Below are 12,259 nucleotides of genomic sequence, written 5' to 3'. Positions count from 1 at the left end.
ATCTGGGTGTCTGATCGTTTGGTTGTGTTGTGTTAACAGATCCGGCCTGTTGGGCAGTTTGATGTGGGGTACTACTGATAGGTCTAGCAGCGTTGTGTACCAGGGTTGCCTTGCCCAAGTTGGTGCTATTAATATGAGTTTGAGTTTGTTTTGACTTAGTTTGTTTACCAGATAAGGAAGGAGAGGGAGAGGAGGAAAAGCATAGGCAAATATCCCTGACCAGTTGATCCATAGGGCATTGCCGTGGGACTGCCTGTGTGGGTATCTGGATGCGAAGTTTTGGCATTTTGCGTTCTCTTTTGTCGCAAACAAGTCTATTTGAGGTGTTCCCCAGAGCGTGAAGTAAGTGTTCAGAATTTGGGGGTGAATTTCCCATTCGTGGACCTGTTGGTGATGTCGAGAGAGATTGTCTGCGAGTTGATTCTGAATTCCTGGGATAAATTGTGCTATTAGGCGAATTTGGTTGTGAATTGCCCAACGCCATATCTTTTGTGCCAGCAGGCTCAATTGCGTTGAGTGCGTCCCCCCTTGTTTGTTTAGATAATACATTGTTGTCATGTTGTCTGTTTTGACGAGAATGTATTTGTGAAGTATTATTGGTTGAAAAGCCTTTAGTGCTTGAAAAACTGCTAGCAGTTCTAGGTGATTTATATGCAGTTTTGTTTGATGTACGTTCCATTGTCCTTGTATGCTGTGTTGATCGAGGTGTGCTCCCCACCCTGTCATGGAAGCATCTGTTGTTATTACGTATTGTGGCACTGGGTCTTGGAAAGGCCGCCCTTTGTTTAAATTTATATTGTTCCACCATAGAAGCGAGAGGTAAGTTTGGCGGTCTATTAACACCAGATCTGTAAGGTGACCCTGTGCTTGTGACCACTGTGATGCTAGGCACTGTTGTAAGGGCCTCATGTGCAGTCTTGCGTTTGGGACAATGGCTATGCATGAAGACATCATGCCTAGGAGTTGTAATATCATCTTTGCTTGTATTTTTTGTGTTTGATACATGCGTTGTATGATGTTGTTGAAATTTTGAATTCTTTGTGGACTTGGAGTGGCTACTCCTATTGTTGTGTTTATTATGGCTCCTAGGTATTGTTGTACCTTGCGCAGCAGAATGTTGGATTTTGCGAAGTTGACTGTGAACCCTAGTTTGTATGATTTGATTTGTGTGGTGTGAGCACGTTATTAACGAATGGGTCTTGATTAGCCAGTCGTCTAGATACGGGAATACATGTATTTGCTGCCTTCTGATGTGTGCAGCGACTACTGCTAGACATTTGGTAAAGACTCTTGGTGCGGTTGTTAAACCGAAAGGCAGTACCTTGAATTGGTAGTGTATTCCTTTGAATACAAACCTTAGGTATTTCCTGTGCGATGGATGTATTGGTATATGGAAATACGCGTCTTTGAGATCTAATGTTGTCATGTAGTCGTGTAGTTTCAGCAATGGTAACACTTCTTGTAGTGTGACCATGTGAAAGTGGTCTGATTTGATGTATGTGTTTAGTATTCTTAGGTCTAGGATTGGTCTTAGCGTTTTGTCCTTCTTTGGTATTAAGAAGTACAGTGAATAAACTCCTGTGTTTATTTGTGTGTTTGGTACTAACTCGATTGCGTTCTTTTGCAATAGTGCTTGAACTTCTATCTCCAGGAGCTCGGAATGATGTTTTGATAAATTTTGTGCTCTTGGTGGTATGTTTGGAGGGAATTGTAGAAATTCTATGCAATAACCATTTTGGATAATTGCTAGAACCCAAGTGTCTGTAGTGATTTCCTCCCATGCTTTGTAATAATGACCTATTCTTCCCCCCACTGGTGTTGTGTGGAGGGGGTGAGTGACATGTGAGTCACTGCTTAGGTGTAGGGGTTTTGGGGCTTTGAAATTTTCCCCTATTCCTAGGGAATTGCCCTCCTCTATATTGGCCCCGAAAGCCTCCCCTGTACTGTCCCTGGTAACTGGATGGTGTTGCCTGTGAGGTGCTGGCTTGTGTGGCCTGACCCCGAAACCCCCCTCTAAAGGGTGTTTTGCGGAAGGTGCTGTAATTTCCTCTGCTCTGCGGGGAGTAGAGTGCGCCCATGGCTTTAGCAGTGTCCGTGTCCTTTTTAAGTTTCTCAATCGCCGTGTCCACTTCTGGACCGAACAGTTCTTTTTCGTTGAATGGTATATTGAGAACTGCCTGCTGAATCTCTGGTTTAAACCCAGACGTTCGTAGCCATGCATGCCTTCCGATGCTCACAGATGTATTTATTGTTCTTGCAGCTGTGTCTGCTGCGTCCATGGAGGAGCGTATCAGGTTGTTTGAAATGTTCTGTCCTTCCTCAACCACTTGCTTTGCCCTCTTTTGTAGGTCTTTGGGTAGATGTTCAATGAGACGTTGCATCTCATCCCAATGGGCTCTGTCGTAGCGCGCAAGAAGTGCCTGTGAGTTAGCGATGCGCCACTGGTTTGCAGCTTGTGCTGCGACTCTCTTTCCAGCTGCATCGAACTTGCGGCTTTCCTTATCTGGGGGTGGTGCATCCCCAGATGTGTGGGAGTTGGCCCTCTTCCTAGCTGCTCCTACAACGACAGAATCTGGTGGCAGCTGTGAAGTTATGAAAATAGGGTCTGTAGGAGGCGCTTTATACTTTTTTTCCACCCTTGGTGTGATTGCCCTACTTTTGACCGGCTCCTTAAAGATGTCTTTTGCGTGCCGAAGCATACCAGGGAGCATAGGCAGGCTTTGGTAGGAGCTGTGGGTGGCGGAGAGGGTGTTGAATAGAAAGTCATCCTCGACTTGTTCTGAGTGGAGGCTTACATTGTGGAATTGTGCTGCTCTAGCCACCACCTGAGAATATGCAGTACTGTCTTCTGGTGGTGATGGATTTGTAGGGTATGCCTCCGGACTGTTATCTGACACAGGGGCGTCGTATAAGTCCCATGCGTCCTGATCCTGGTCACCTTGGCTCATGGAGGTGTGAGCCGGGGAATGTGATGGAGTTTGTGCTGGTGAGACGTGAATTATAGGTGGAGGAGAGGGTGGCGGAGTAACCCTTTTCACCATTTTTGTTTGTGGTGTTTGGTCAGTTTGAAATTCCACTCTTCTCTTTCTCCTAATAGGGGGAAGGGTGCTTATCTTTCCTGTCCCCTGCTGTATAAAAATACGTTTCTGCGTATGGTCTACATCGGTGGATTGCAGGTCTTCCTCAAACCTATGCTTTCGCATTTGGGAGGTCATTGATTGCTCTTCTGTATAAGAGCCTGAAACTGGGTCGGTTGCAGGTTGTTTTGGCACCGAAACCCTGTCTGCATCTTTTTTCGGCTCCGAGGTGACTTTTTTCTTTTTCGGAGTCGAAACATTTCGGCGTCGATCTTCATCGGTGCCGCTGTCTCGGCGTCGAGCCGTGTCTACACCGCTATCTCGGTGTCGATGTATGTCTCCAGCACTTTCTCGGTCCCGAGAAGGCTGCGTGCCGGTGTCTCGACCGGAGTCGGACGGTCTCGGCACTGATTGGGCCTTTTTCGGTGCCGACGGTCGGTCACCGAATTTATGGGTGGAGCCATGGCCTGGTGGCAGTGGCGTCCCCTGGGCCTTGACAATCTTCTTATGAGTGGTTTTCGACGTCTTACTCACGGTTCGTGGATCGTCGAATTCCTCGGAGTCCGATTCGTGTATCGAAAAAGTTTCTTCCTCTTCCTGTACCTCGAACTCTCGGTGCGCTGTCGGCGTGGACGCCATTTGAAGTCTTCTGGCTCGACGGTCTCGGAGTGTTTTTCGGGACCGGAACGCACGACAGGCCTCGCAAGTGTCTTCACTGTGCTCAGGTGACAGGCACAGGTTACAGACCAAGTGTTGGTCTGAATAGGGGTATTTTTTGTGGCATTTGGGACAGAAACGGAACGGGGTCCGTTCCATCGGCGTTCTTCTACACGCGGTCGGGCCGAGCAGGCCCCGACGGGGGATCGAAAACTACCCCGAAGGGCTCCTGAGCTCTTCGATCTTCGATGCGGTGTTGATTCTAACTATGCCGATCCCGAACGCAACAATACCGACGAAAATCTTCCGAAATTTAGCTGTTTTTCCGTTCCGAAACTCGGAGCGACAGGAACACGTCCGAACCCGATGGCGTAAAAAAAACAATCGAAGATGGAGTCGACGCCCATGCGCAATGGAGACAAAAGGAGGAGTCACTCGGTCCCGTGACTCGAAAGACTTCTTCGAAGAAAAACAACTTGTAACACTCTGACCCAACACCAGATGGGGAGCTATGCAAAACATGCGTATCTACAGCGACAGATGCCATCGAACATATATGTTTCTATATAAAACCTATTGGCCTGGAGTAAGTCTTTGAGTGTGTGTTCCTAATTTATTGCCTGTGTGTGTACAACAAATGCTTAACACTACCCTCTGATAAGCCTACTGCTCGACCACACTACCACAAAATAGAGCATTAGAATTATCTCTTTTTGCCACTATCTTACCTCTAAGGGGAACCCTTGGACTCTGTGCACACTATTTCTTACTTTGAAATAGTATATGCAGAGCCAACTTCCTAAACCTAACAATGCCAAAAATGTGTGGATTGCCCTCAGGAATTTGGTCTGTACAATCCATTATGTAATATTGGCACAGATCACAAAAGTGTGGAAGAATCACTTTTTATAGTACACCATTCATATGACAACAAATAATAACCTCAGAATTTGACATCTGAAGTATACAAACCGTACATTGTCCCTTTCTGTGCCACTTAAAGAATCTGTTGGTGCAAGCCAGACCTCACCTGCAGACTTGTAGGAGTTTTGTATGGGCTCAGGGCGCCTACAGGGCATAAACTGGGAGCAAAGCATTTGAGAAATTTGTAAAGCAGCTGAAAGTAAAAGGCAGATGAAGTTCCCAGGCCTTTGGTCACAAATATCACCTGTGTGCTGATTGGAAACCTACCACAACCATACTGAAGGTGTGGGTAGCTGGGTGGCAGAACTGGCTTGCCTTGGTTGACCGCCTGGTAGAACACACTGAACTCTACTCCTTTTTTAAAGCGATTTCTGAATATCCCTGGGCGGTCCTTTGCTTCTGTGGATTTCAATCACCCAGTGGATGATGCATTGGAGTTTAAACATCCAGTTTTCTAGTTGTTTGCTGGGTGACCACCTTTAAATAGGCTTGCATTACAGAAGCAAAGGACCTAGGCCTGTTCCAGCATTCTTACCACCATCCATGCTCCGCAGCTTCTCCAACATCTGCAGGAGGGAGTCCCTTCGCCGGCCAGGCCCAGAGCCCTCTCCGAACTCCCTTGTAAGGTAGGCAGAGAAGCGTTCCAGAAGAGCGGGGTCCAAGGAGCCACAAAAGTCTTCAGGGTACCAGTCCATCCAAGAGCAGAAGACGGAGGATGCAGCCCTGAGAAAGTGGAAGAAGATGGAGCTGGTGAGGGGCAGGGTCAGCACAAGCAATAAACAGCAGCTAATGGGAGATATGCACAAGATGCCTAAATGCCAGTGTCAGCAAAAAAGAAAAAGATGGCAGCACAAGCAGGAGGTTGGGCCAGACAGAACAGAGGTCTAGGAAGGGGTAGCTGTAGACCATACAGGAATGACGTAAGAAGAGGTTTGTGAATACCAGTGTCAGAAGGAGACTGCAGCATGTGGGACAGACCACAAGGATGTATGTGAGAGGCAACTTTAGCATAAGCCAGAGGCAGTGGGACAGACTGACAAGAGGTGGGCTAGTTCAAACAAAAGCTTCAGAATAAGCAGAAGATGGCAATATCTTAAAAAGACCAATATGTTGGGGCTTTGATGGGCATGTGGAAGATAGGTGGAGAAAGGAACTATGGAAGCACTTAGCAGAAGCGGGGAAGATGTGTGCAGCTCATGCGGACTCCACACACCTCGCATCATTACGGCATGCCTTGTGTAAACTCCTTCTCACTCAGACCTTGTGTGTAACTCCAAGATGCTATCCCCACTCCCTCTACCCACTACACATTCCCTCCCTCCATTACCCTTCCACTCACGTATGCAGCTCCAAGGGACTCTCTCGCCCTCTGGACTTCATGCTCCTGGTGGCCTCGAAGGCTTCCAACCTGCAAAGGGAAGAGAGGGTCAGTATTCTCTAACTGAGATCACCCTGCAAATGTCTATATATCCAGGCTTTCCCATGTTTTGAGAGCACTCACCTACCCAGCAAGGAGGCTGTCTCCAACTCACCTGTCCCTTAGCTCCTGGTATGCAAGATGGCAAACTCAAGCCCAGCTGTAGTGTGGTGTCCTGCTTGTCCCAGAGGAAGGGAATCAACCCACAGTGCTACAAGCAAGAGCAGTCTCACACACCTTGTCCCACTGGAGTGTAGTCGCAAGACCAATGCAGTAGAGCGGTTTCACACCTTCCTTCTGTCCCACAACAGAAGGCAGCCTCACACTCTCCTATTCCGCCAAGGCTAGTCTGACTTTCCTTGAGTCGGCTTTAAAAGCCTGCCTCACTTTCACCTTCACTAAGGTTTCAACTCACACACCCCAGAGTCAGGATCAGGACATTTTGTTCATTCGCATGCATGTGGGATACTGTCCCATACTCAACTGCCCATGAGAGGCCCTGCACATCTATTTCCCATGGGAGAGTGGATCACAGTCACCCGCCTCGAAACAACATGTTACATCCGGGAGGAGCTACAAGACACCATGCCTACTGGTGAAGACCCGGGAGGTTACGTACCCAGCTCCCACCATGAGCATCAGGATAAGAGAACACTCTAAAGAGACAGACCCCTACTCTAAACACATCTTACAGGTGAGAATTCCATGAGCTGGTAAAAACCAGTGGACATTCTGGCCGACCATCAGACCCTTACCACCGCCCCCTCCCCCTTTACAAGTTTTCACGAAAATAGGACCAAGGTCGGTTGCAATTCCAACATTGAACAAAAGCAGTCTTCTACAAGAACTCGAGGCCCTGTACACAACCACTCGTTAAGAAAAATAACCTCGACCTAACAGACCCACACAACTACAGACCAATCTCAAATGTCCTAATCCAAGGGAGTTTTCTCCCAGAGTCTCAAACTTCCAGAAATGGAAGTTACTACTATCTGACCAACAAACAGCCTTCCTTCCGCAGGGAGGAAGCAGCTCTGCACTGATCTCCATGTGGAATGACCTAAAAAATAAAGTGGTTAGAAACAGGGTAGCAGCCGTACTACCACTCAACCTATTGGCCTCATTCGATACAGTGTATCATGAAACACTACTACGTACTCTAAAAGAAACATTCCTTGAAGGTAATATCCTGGATGGGGTGACTCCTACATTATGGGTACATCAAGCATCAGGCCCATATCTCCTTTCACCTCTACACTATTCAGAATCAAGGCAAGCGCGCCTCAAGAGTTGATCATCTCACCACTACTTTTCAACGTGTACATCCGTCCAGTGCCAGAACTCATCAAATCCTTTCACCTCACCTGCTACAACTGCCCTGATGATACTCGGATTTTCCTTAAATTAGAAAAATTAAAGTTTCTGTGCTAGGTGAGTGCCTCAGATCTGTTGAACAGCGGATGATACAGAACCACCTTAAAAGTAACACATTCAAAAACACCTTAAACTTGAGACATCGAAGATTTTAAAAGGACTGGGATTACTATGATCCAATGACAACCGGGCTCTAAGAATTAGGAGACCCACCAACAACTTTCAGCCCTCACTTTGAACCCTCAAGTTAACCAAGTAAAAAACTCCTATCTGGCATACACTGGAGGTACTACTGTGTAGTTTTCTGCATCTTGCATTCCCTCAGAAGATCCAGGTAACTAAGGGCGTGATCTAGAACTTGGCGGTCGGGTTGCCCTGTCACAATGGTGACAGACCCCGTCCGCCGCAATCTAAATCCCATTACATATAATGGGATTTAGATTTCCGCGGCCGGGATATCTGTCACCGTTGTGACGGAGAAGTAACCCGTCAGCCGAGTTCTATATCAGGCCCTAATTCCCTCGCCATTTTAAACATGGATTTTGCAAATGGCTTGTACTGAGATTATCAACTTCCATTACGAGATCCTGCCGTAGGATCCGGAATGCAGCCTCAAGAGAACCCTACACATCAGTTTATGAGACCACATCTGCCCTGTGTTGACGGCCCTTACCGTGCCTTCTCACTAGAAGATCGAGCATCGAAATACTCTTCATTACACATAAAGCAATAAATGGGAAGGGGACATTTATTCTACAGATGAAGCCTAGCAGATGCTCTGAAGAAAGGAAAATGCATTCCAGACTGGCAGCCCAATTAATCATACCACCTTCAAGAAAAATATTAATTGGTGCCACAAACCTTTAATCCACTAAATTATAGATCTCACTTCCAGCAAGGATACGAGTCATCAGTTGTCACCTAAAATTCAAGAGGATGATGAAGTCCTGGATGTTCCCTACCAGAATCTACTGGAGACAACCGACGAGTATTGCCTCCTGCCCCATCAGCAGGAGAGGAAGTAATCAATATTGTTTAACAGAAGGAAATTCTAAAGCCCACATCGGAGCCCAGTGTAAAACCAAGACCACAAGAAACTAATTTTTAACAAAAATGGCACGGTAGCTGTAGGAGTGGAAATTACTCTAATCGAGCAACTTAGCAATCATTAGCATTCTACTGCTTGATTCAAATACAGGCTTTGTACAGCAATCAGAAATATTGCTATTGTAAATTTACACCCTGCATTACCCCTGCATGTCAGCAGTAAATGAGGTCCTGCTATGGTCGGACTACAAAATGTGCACATATTTCTCCCTAAGTTACGGGTTTGGTTTGCAATCAAACACAACTGTATACTACAGCTTGAAATATTCATGCCCATACGAGTAAAGGGCGCCTCCCTTTACTCTCTATAATATATTTCTACCCCAAAATAACGGTGTGTGCTTACCCTGTAACCATCTGTACGTGGCATGTAGTGCTGTAGATTCACATGCTGTATCATTGCGATAGCCTCTCTCAGTCTCACTGGCCCTGCAGGAGACACACTTGCCTACCTTGAGGTCATCTCACACTCAAGGGCGCATGTCTCACACTCACCTGCCCTGCTGGAGGGTTCCTTATACTCACATGTCCATCACCAGAGATCTGTCTTACTCTCATCTGCCACTTGAGAGGTGTCTCCAACTTGGCTGCCTTGCTGGTGTCCGTCTCTCTGTTACATGCCTTATGGTAGGCTCTGCCACACATTTTTCTATAGGCTTTGTCATTCTCACCTGCCCCAGTGAAAGCCACCTATACTTAACACTTCATCAGCATGAAACTGTTTTACCCTCACTCGTTTTGTGGAAGACCGCCTTACACTCTCCTGCTGCGTGAGAGGCCACATCACACTTATCTGTCCAAGGGCAGACTGCATGCATACATTTACCTGTCCAGGAGCAGAATCTGTGCATAGATTCACCTGTCCAGGAGCAGAGTCTGTGCATACATTCACCTGTCCAGGGACAGAGTGCTTGCACACATTCACCTGTCCAGAAGCAGAGTGCTTGCATACATTCACCTGTCCAGGAGCAGAGTGCTTGCATACATTCACCTGTCCTGTGCTAGCATACATTCACCTGTCCAGGAGCAGAGTACTTGCACACATTCACCTGTCCAGGGACAGAGTGCTTGCATACATTCACCTGACCAGTGCTTGCATACATTCACCTGTCCAGAAGCAGAGTGCTTGCATACATTCACCTGTCCAGGGGCAGAGTGCTTGCATACATTCACCTGTCCAGAAGCAGAGTGCTTGCATACATTCACCTGTCCAGGAGCAGAGTGCTTGCATACATTCACCTGTCCAGGGACAGAGTGCTTGCATACATTCACCTGTCCAGAAGCAGAGTGCTTGCATACATTCACCTGTCCAGGGACAGAGTGCTTACATACATTCACCTGTCCTGTGCTAGCATACATTCACCTGTCCAGAAGCAGAGTGCTTGCATACATTCACCTGTCCAGGAGCAGAGTGGTTGCACACATTCACCTGTCCAGTGCTTGCACACATTCACCTGTCCAGGAGCAGAGTGCTTGCATACGTTCACCTGTCCTGTGCTTGCATACATTCACCCGTCCAGAAGCAAAGTGCTTGCATACATTCACATGTCCAGGGACAGGGTGCTTGTGTACATTCACCTGCCCAGGAGCAGAGTGCTTGCATACATTCACCTGTCCAGGGACAGAGTGCTTGCATACATTCACCTGTCCTGTGCTAGCATACATTCACCTGTCCAGAAGCAGAGTGCTTGCATACATTCACCAGTCCAGCAGCGGAGTCTGTGCATACATTCACCTGTCCAGGGACAGAGTGCTTGCATACATTCACCTGTCCAGAAGCAGAGTGCTTGCATACATTCACCTGTCCAGAAGCAGAGTGCTTGCATACATTCACCTGTCCAGTGCTTGCATACATTCACATGTCCAGAAGCAGAGTGCTTGCATACATTCACCTGTCCAGTGCTTGCATACATTCACATGTCCAGAAGCAGAGTGCTTGCATACATTCACCTGTCCAGGAGCAGAGTGCTTGCATACATTCACCTGTCCAGGAGCAGAGTGCTTGCATACATTCACCTGTCCAGGAGCAGAGTGCTTGCACACATTCACCTGTCCAGGGGCAGAGTGCTTGCATACATTCACCTGTCCAGGAGCAGAGTGCTTGCACACATTCACCTGTCCAGGGACAGAGTGCTTGCATACATTCACCTGTCCAGGAGCAGAGTGCTTGCATACATTCACCTGTCCAGGGACAGAGTGCTTGCATACATTCACCTGTCCAGAAGCAGAGTGCTTGCATACATTCACCTGTCCAGGAGCAGAGTGCTTGAGTACCTTCACATGTCCAGGGACACTGTGCTTGAATACATTCACTTGTCCAGTGCTTGCATACATTCTTCTGTCCAGGGGCAGAATGCTTGCATGAATTCACCTGTCCAGGAGCAGAGCGCTTGCATGCATTCACATGTCCAGGGACAGGGTACTTGCATACATTCACCTGTCCAAGGGCAGAGTGCTTGCATACGTTCACCTGTCCTGTGCTTGCATACATTCACCTGTCCAGGTACAGAGTGCTTGCATACATTCACCCGTCCAGGAGCAAAGTGCTTGCATACATTCACCCGTCCAGGAGCAAAGTGCTTGCATTCATTCACATGTCCAGGGACAGGGTGCTTGCATACATTCACCTGTCCAGGAGCAGAGTGCTTGCATACATTCACCTGTCCAGTGCTTGCATACATTCACCTGTCCAGGAGCAGAGTGCTTGCATACATTCACCTGTCCTGTGCTTGCATACATCCACCTGTCCAGGAGCAGAGTGCTTGCATGCATTCACATGTCCAGGGACAGGGTGCTTGCATACATTCACCTGTCCAAGGGCAGAGTGCTTGCATACATTCACCTGTCCAGGAGCAGAGTGCTTGCACACATTCACCTGTCCAGTGCTTGCACACATTCACCTGTCCAGGAGCAGAGTGGTTGCATACATTCACCTGTCCAGGAGCAGAGTGCTTGCATACATTCACCTGTCCAGAAGCAGAGTGCTTGCATACATTCACCTGTCCAGGAGCAGAGTGCTTGCACACATTCACCTGTCCAGTGCTTGCACACATTCACCTGTCCAGGAGCAGAGTGGTTGCATACATTCACCTGTCCAGTGCTTGCACACATTCACCTGTCCAGGAGCAGAGTGCTTGCATACGTTCACCTGTCCTGTGCTTGCATACATTCACCTGACCAGGAGAAGACTGCTTGCATGCATTCACATGTCCAGGGACAGGGTGCTTGCATACATTCACATGTCCAGGGACAGGGTGCTTGCATACATTCACCTGTCCAGGAGCAGAGTGCTTGCATACATGCACCTGTCCAGTGCTTGCATACATTCACCTGTCCATTGCCTACATACATTCACCTATCCAGTTTTTACATACATTCATATGTACAGGAGCAACTACACCTGTATGTGATGAAATATGACTGAGCCATGTTTAACCTTTGCCTTCATTTGTGCAGTTATGGCTGGGATGTCTGTAATGCTAAGCATCATTCTAATGCATATGGACTGTAGACAAATACTGTATAATAAATTACATAGCAAATACAACAATCAATGTGTGTGCATACTGATTCCAGGGTCTGGGTCAGGGCTCTGTGTACACTAGCTGGTTTGTCCAGCTTCTCACACTCAGCAGGGGCAGATTGAGAGACACCTGCCAATACCCTTTTCTCCAACAAAGGTAGCGTTTACATATTTGGACTC

The 12,259-nt window shown here is 47.5% G+C and overlaps 1 protein-coding gene across 6 annotated transcripts in view; it reads right to left on the bottom strand.

The window, feature by feature from the left end:
• The window catches only part of RGL2 (ral guanine nucleotide dissociation stimulator like 2), a 240,029-nt gene that overhangs the window by 68,852 nt on the left and 158,918 nt on the right, over positions 1-12,259 (bottom strand). For all 6 annotated transcript variants that reach the window (XM_069241871.1, XM_069241872.1, XM_069241876.1 and 3 more), the window contains 2 exons: positions 5,998-6,066; positions 5,194-5,381 (listed from right to left, as the gene is read on the bottom strand). In XM_069241871.1, the coding sequence (XP_069097972.1) occupies positions 5,194-5,381; positions 5,998-6,066 (257 nt within the window). The remainder of the gene's footprint in view (positions 1-5,193; positions 5,382-5,997; positions 6,067-12,259) is intronic.

The sequence above is a fragment of the Pleurodeles waltl genome, chromosome 6 (genome assembly GCF_031143425.1).
Source record: "Pleurodeles waltl isolate 20211129_DDA chromosome 6, aPleWal1.hap1.20221129, whole genome shotgun sequence".
NCBI lineage: Eukaryota > Metazoa > Chordata > Amphibia > Caudata > Salamandridae > Pleurodeles > Pleurodeles waltl.
The sequence above is the reverse complement of the archived record's forward strand: the minus strand, read 5'-3'. Positions and strand labels throughout refer to the sequence as shown.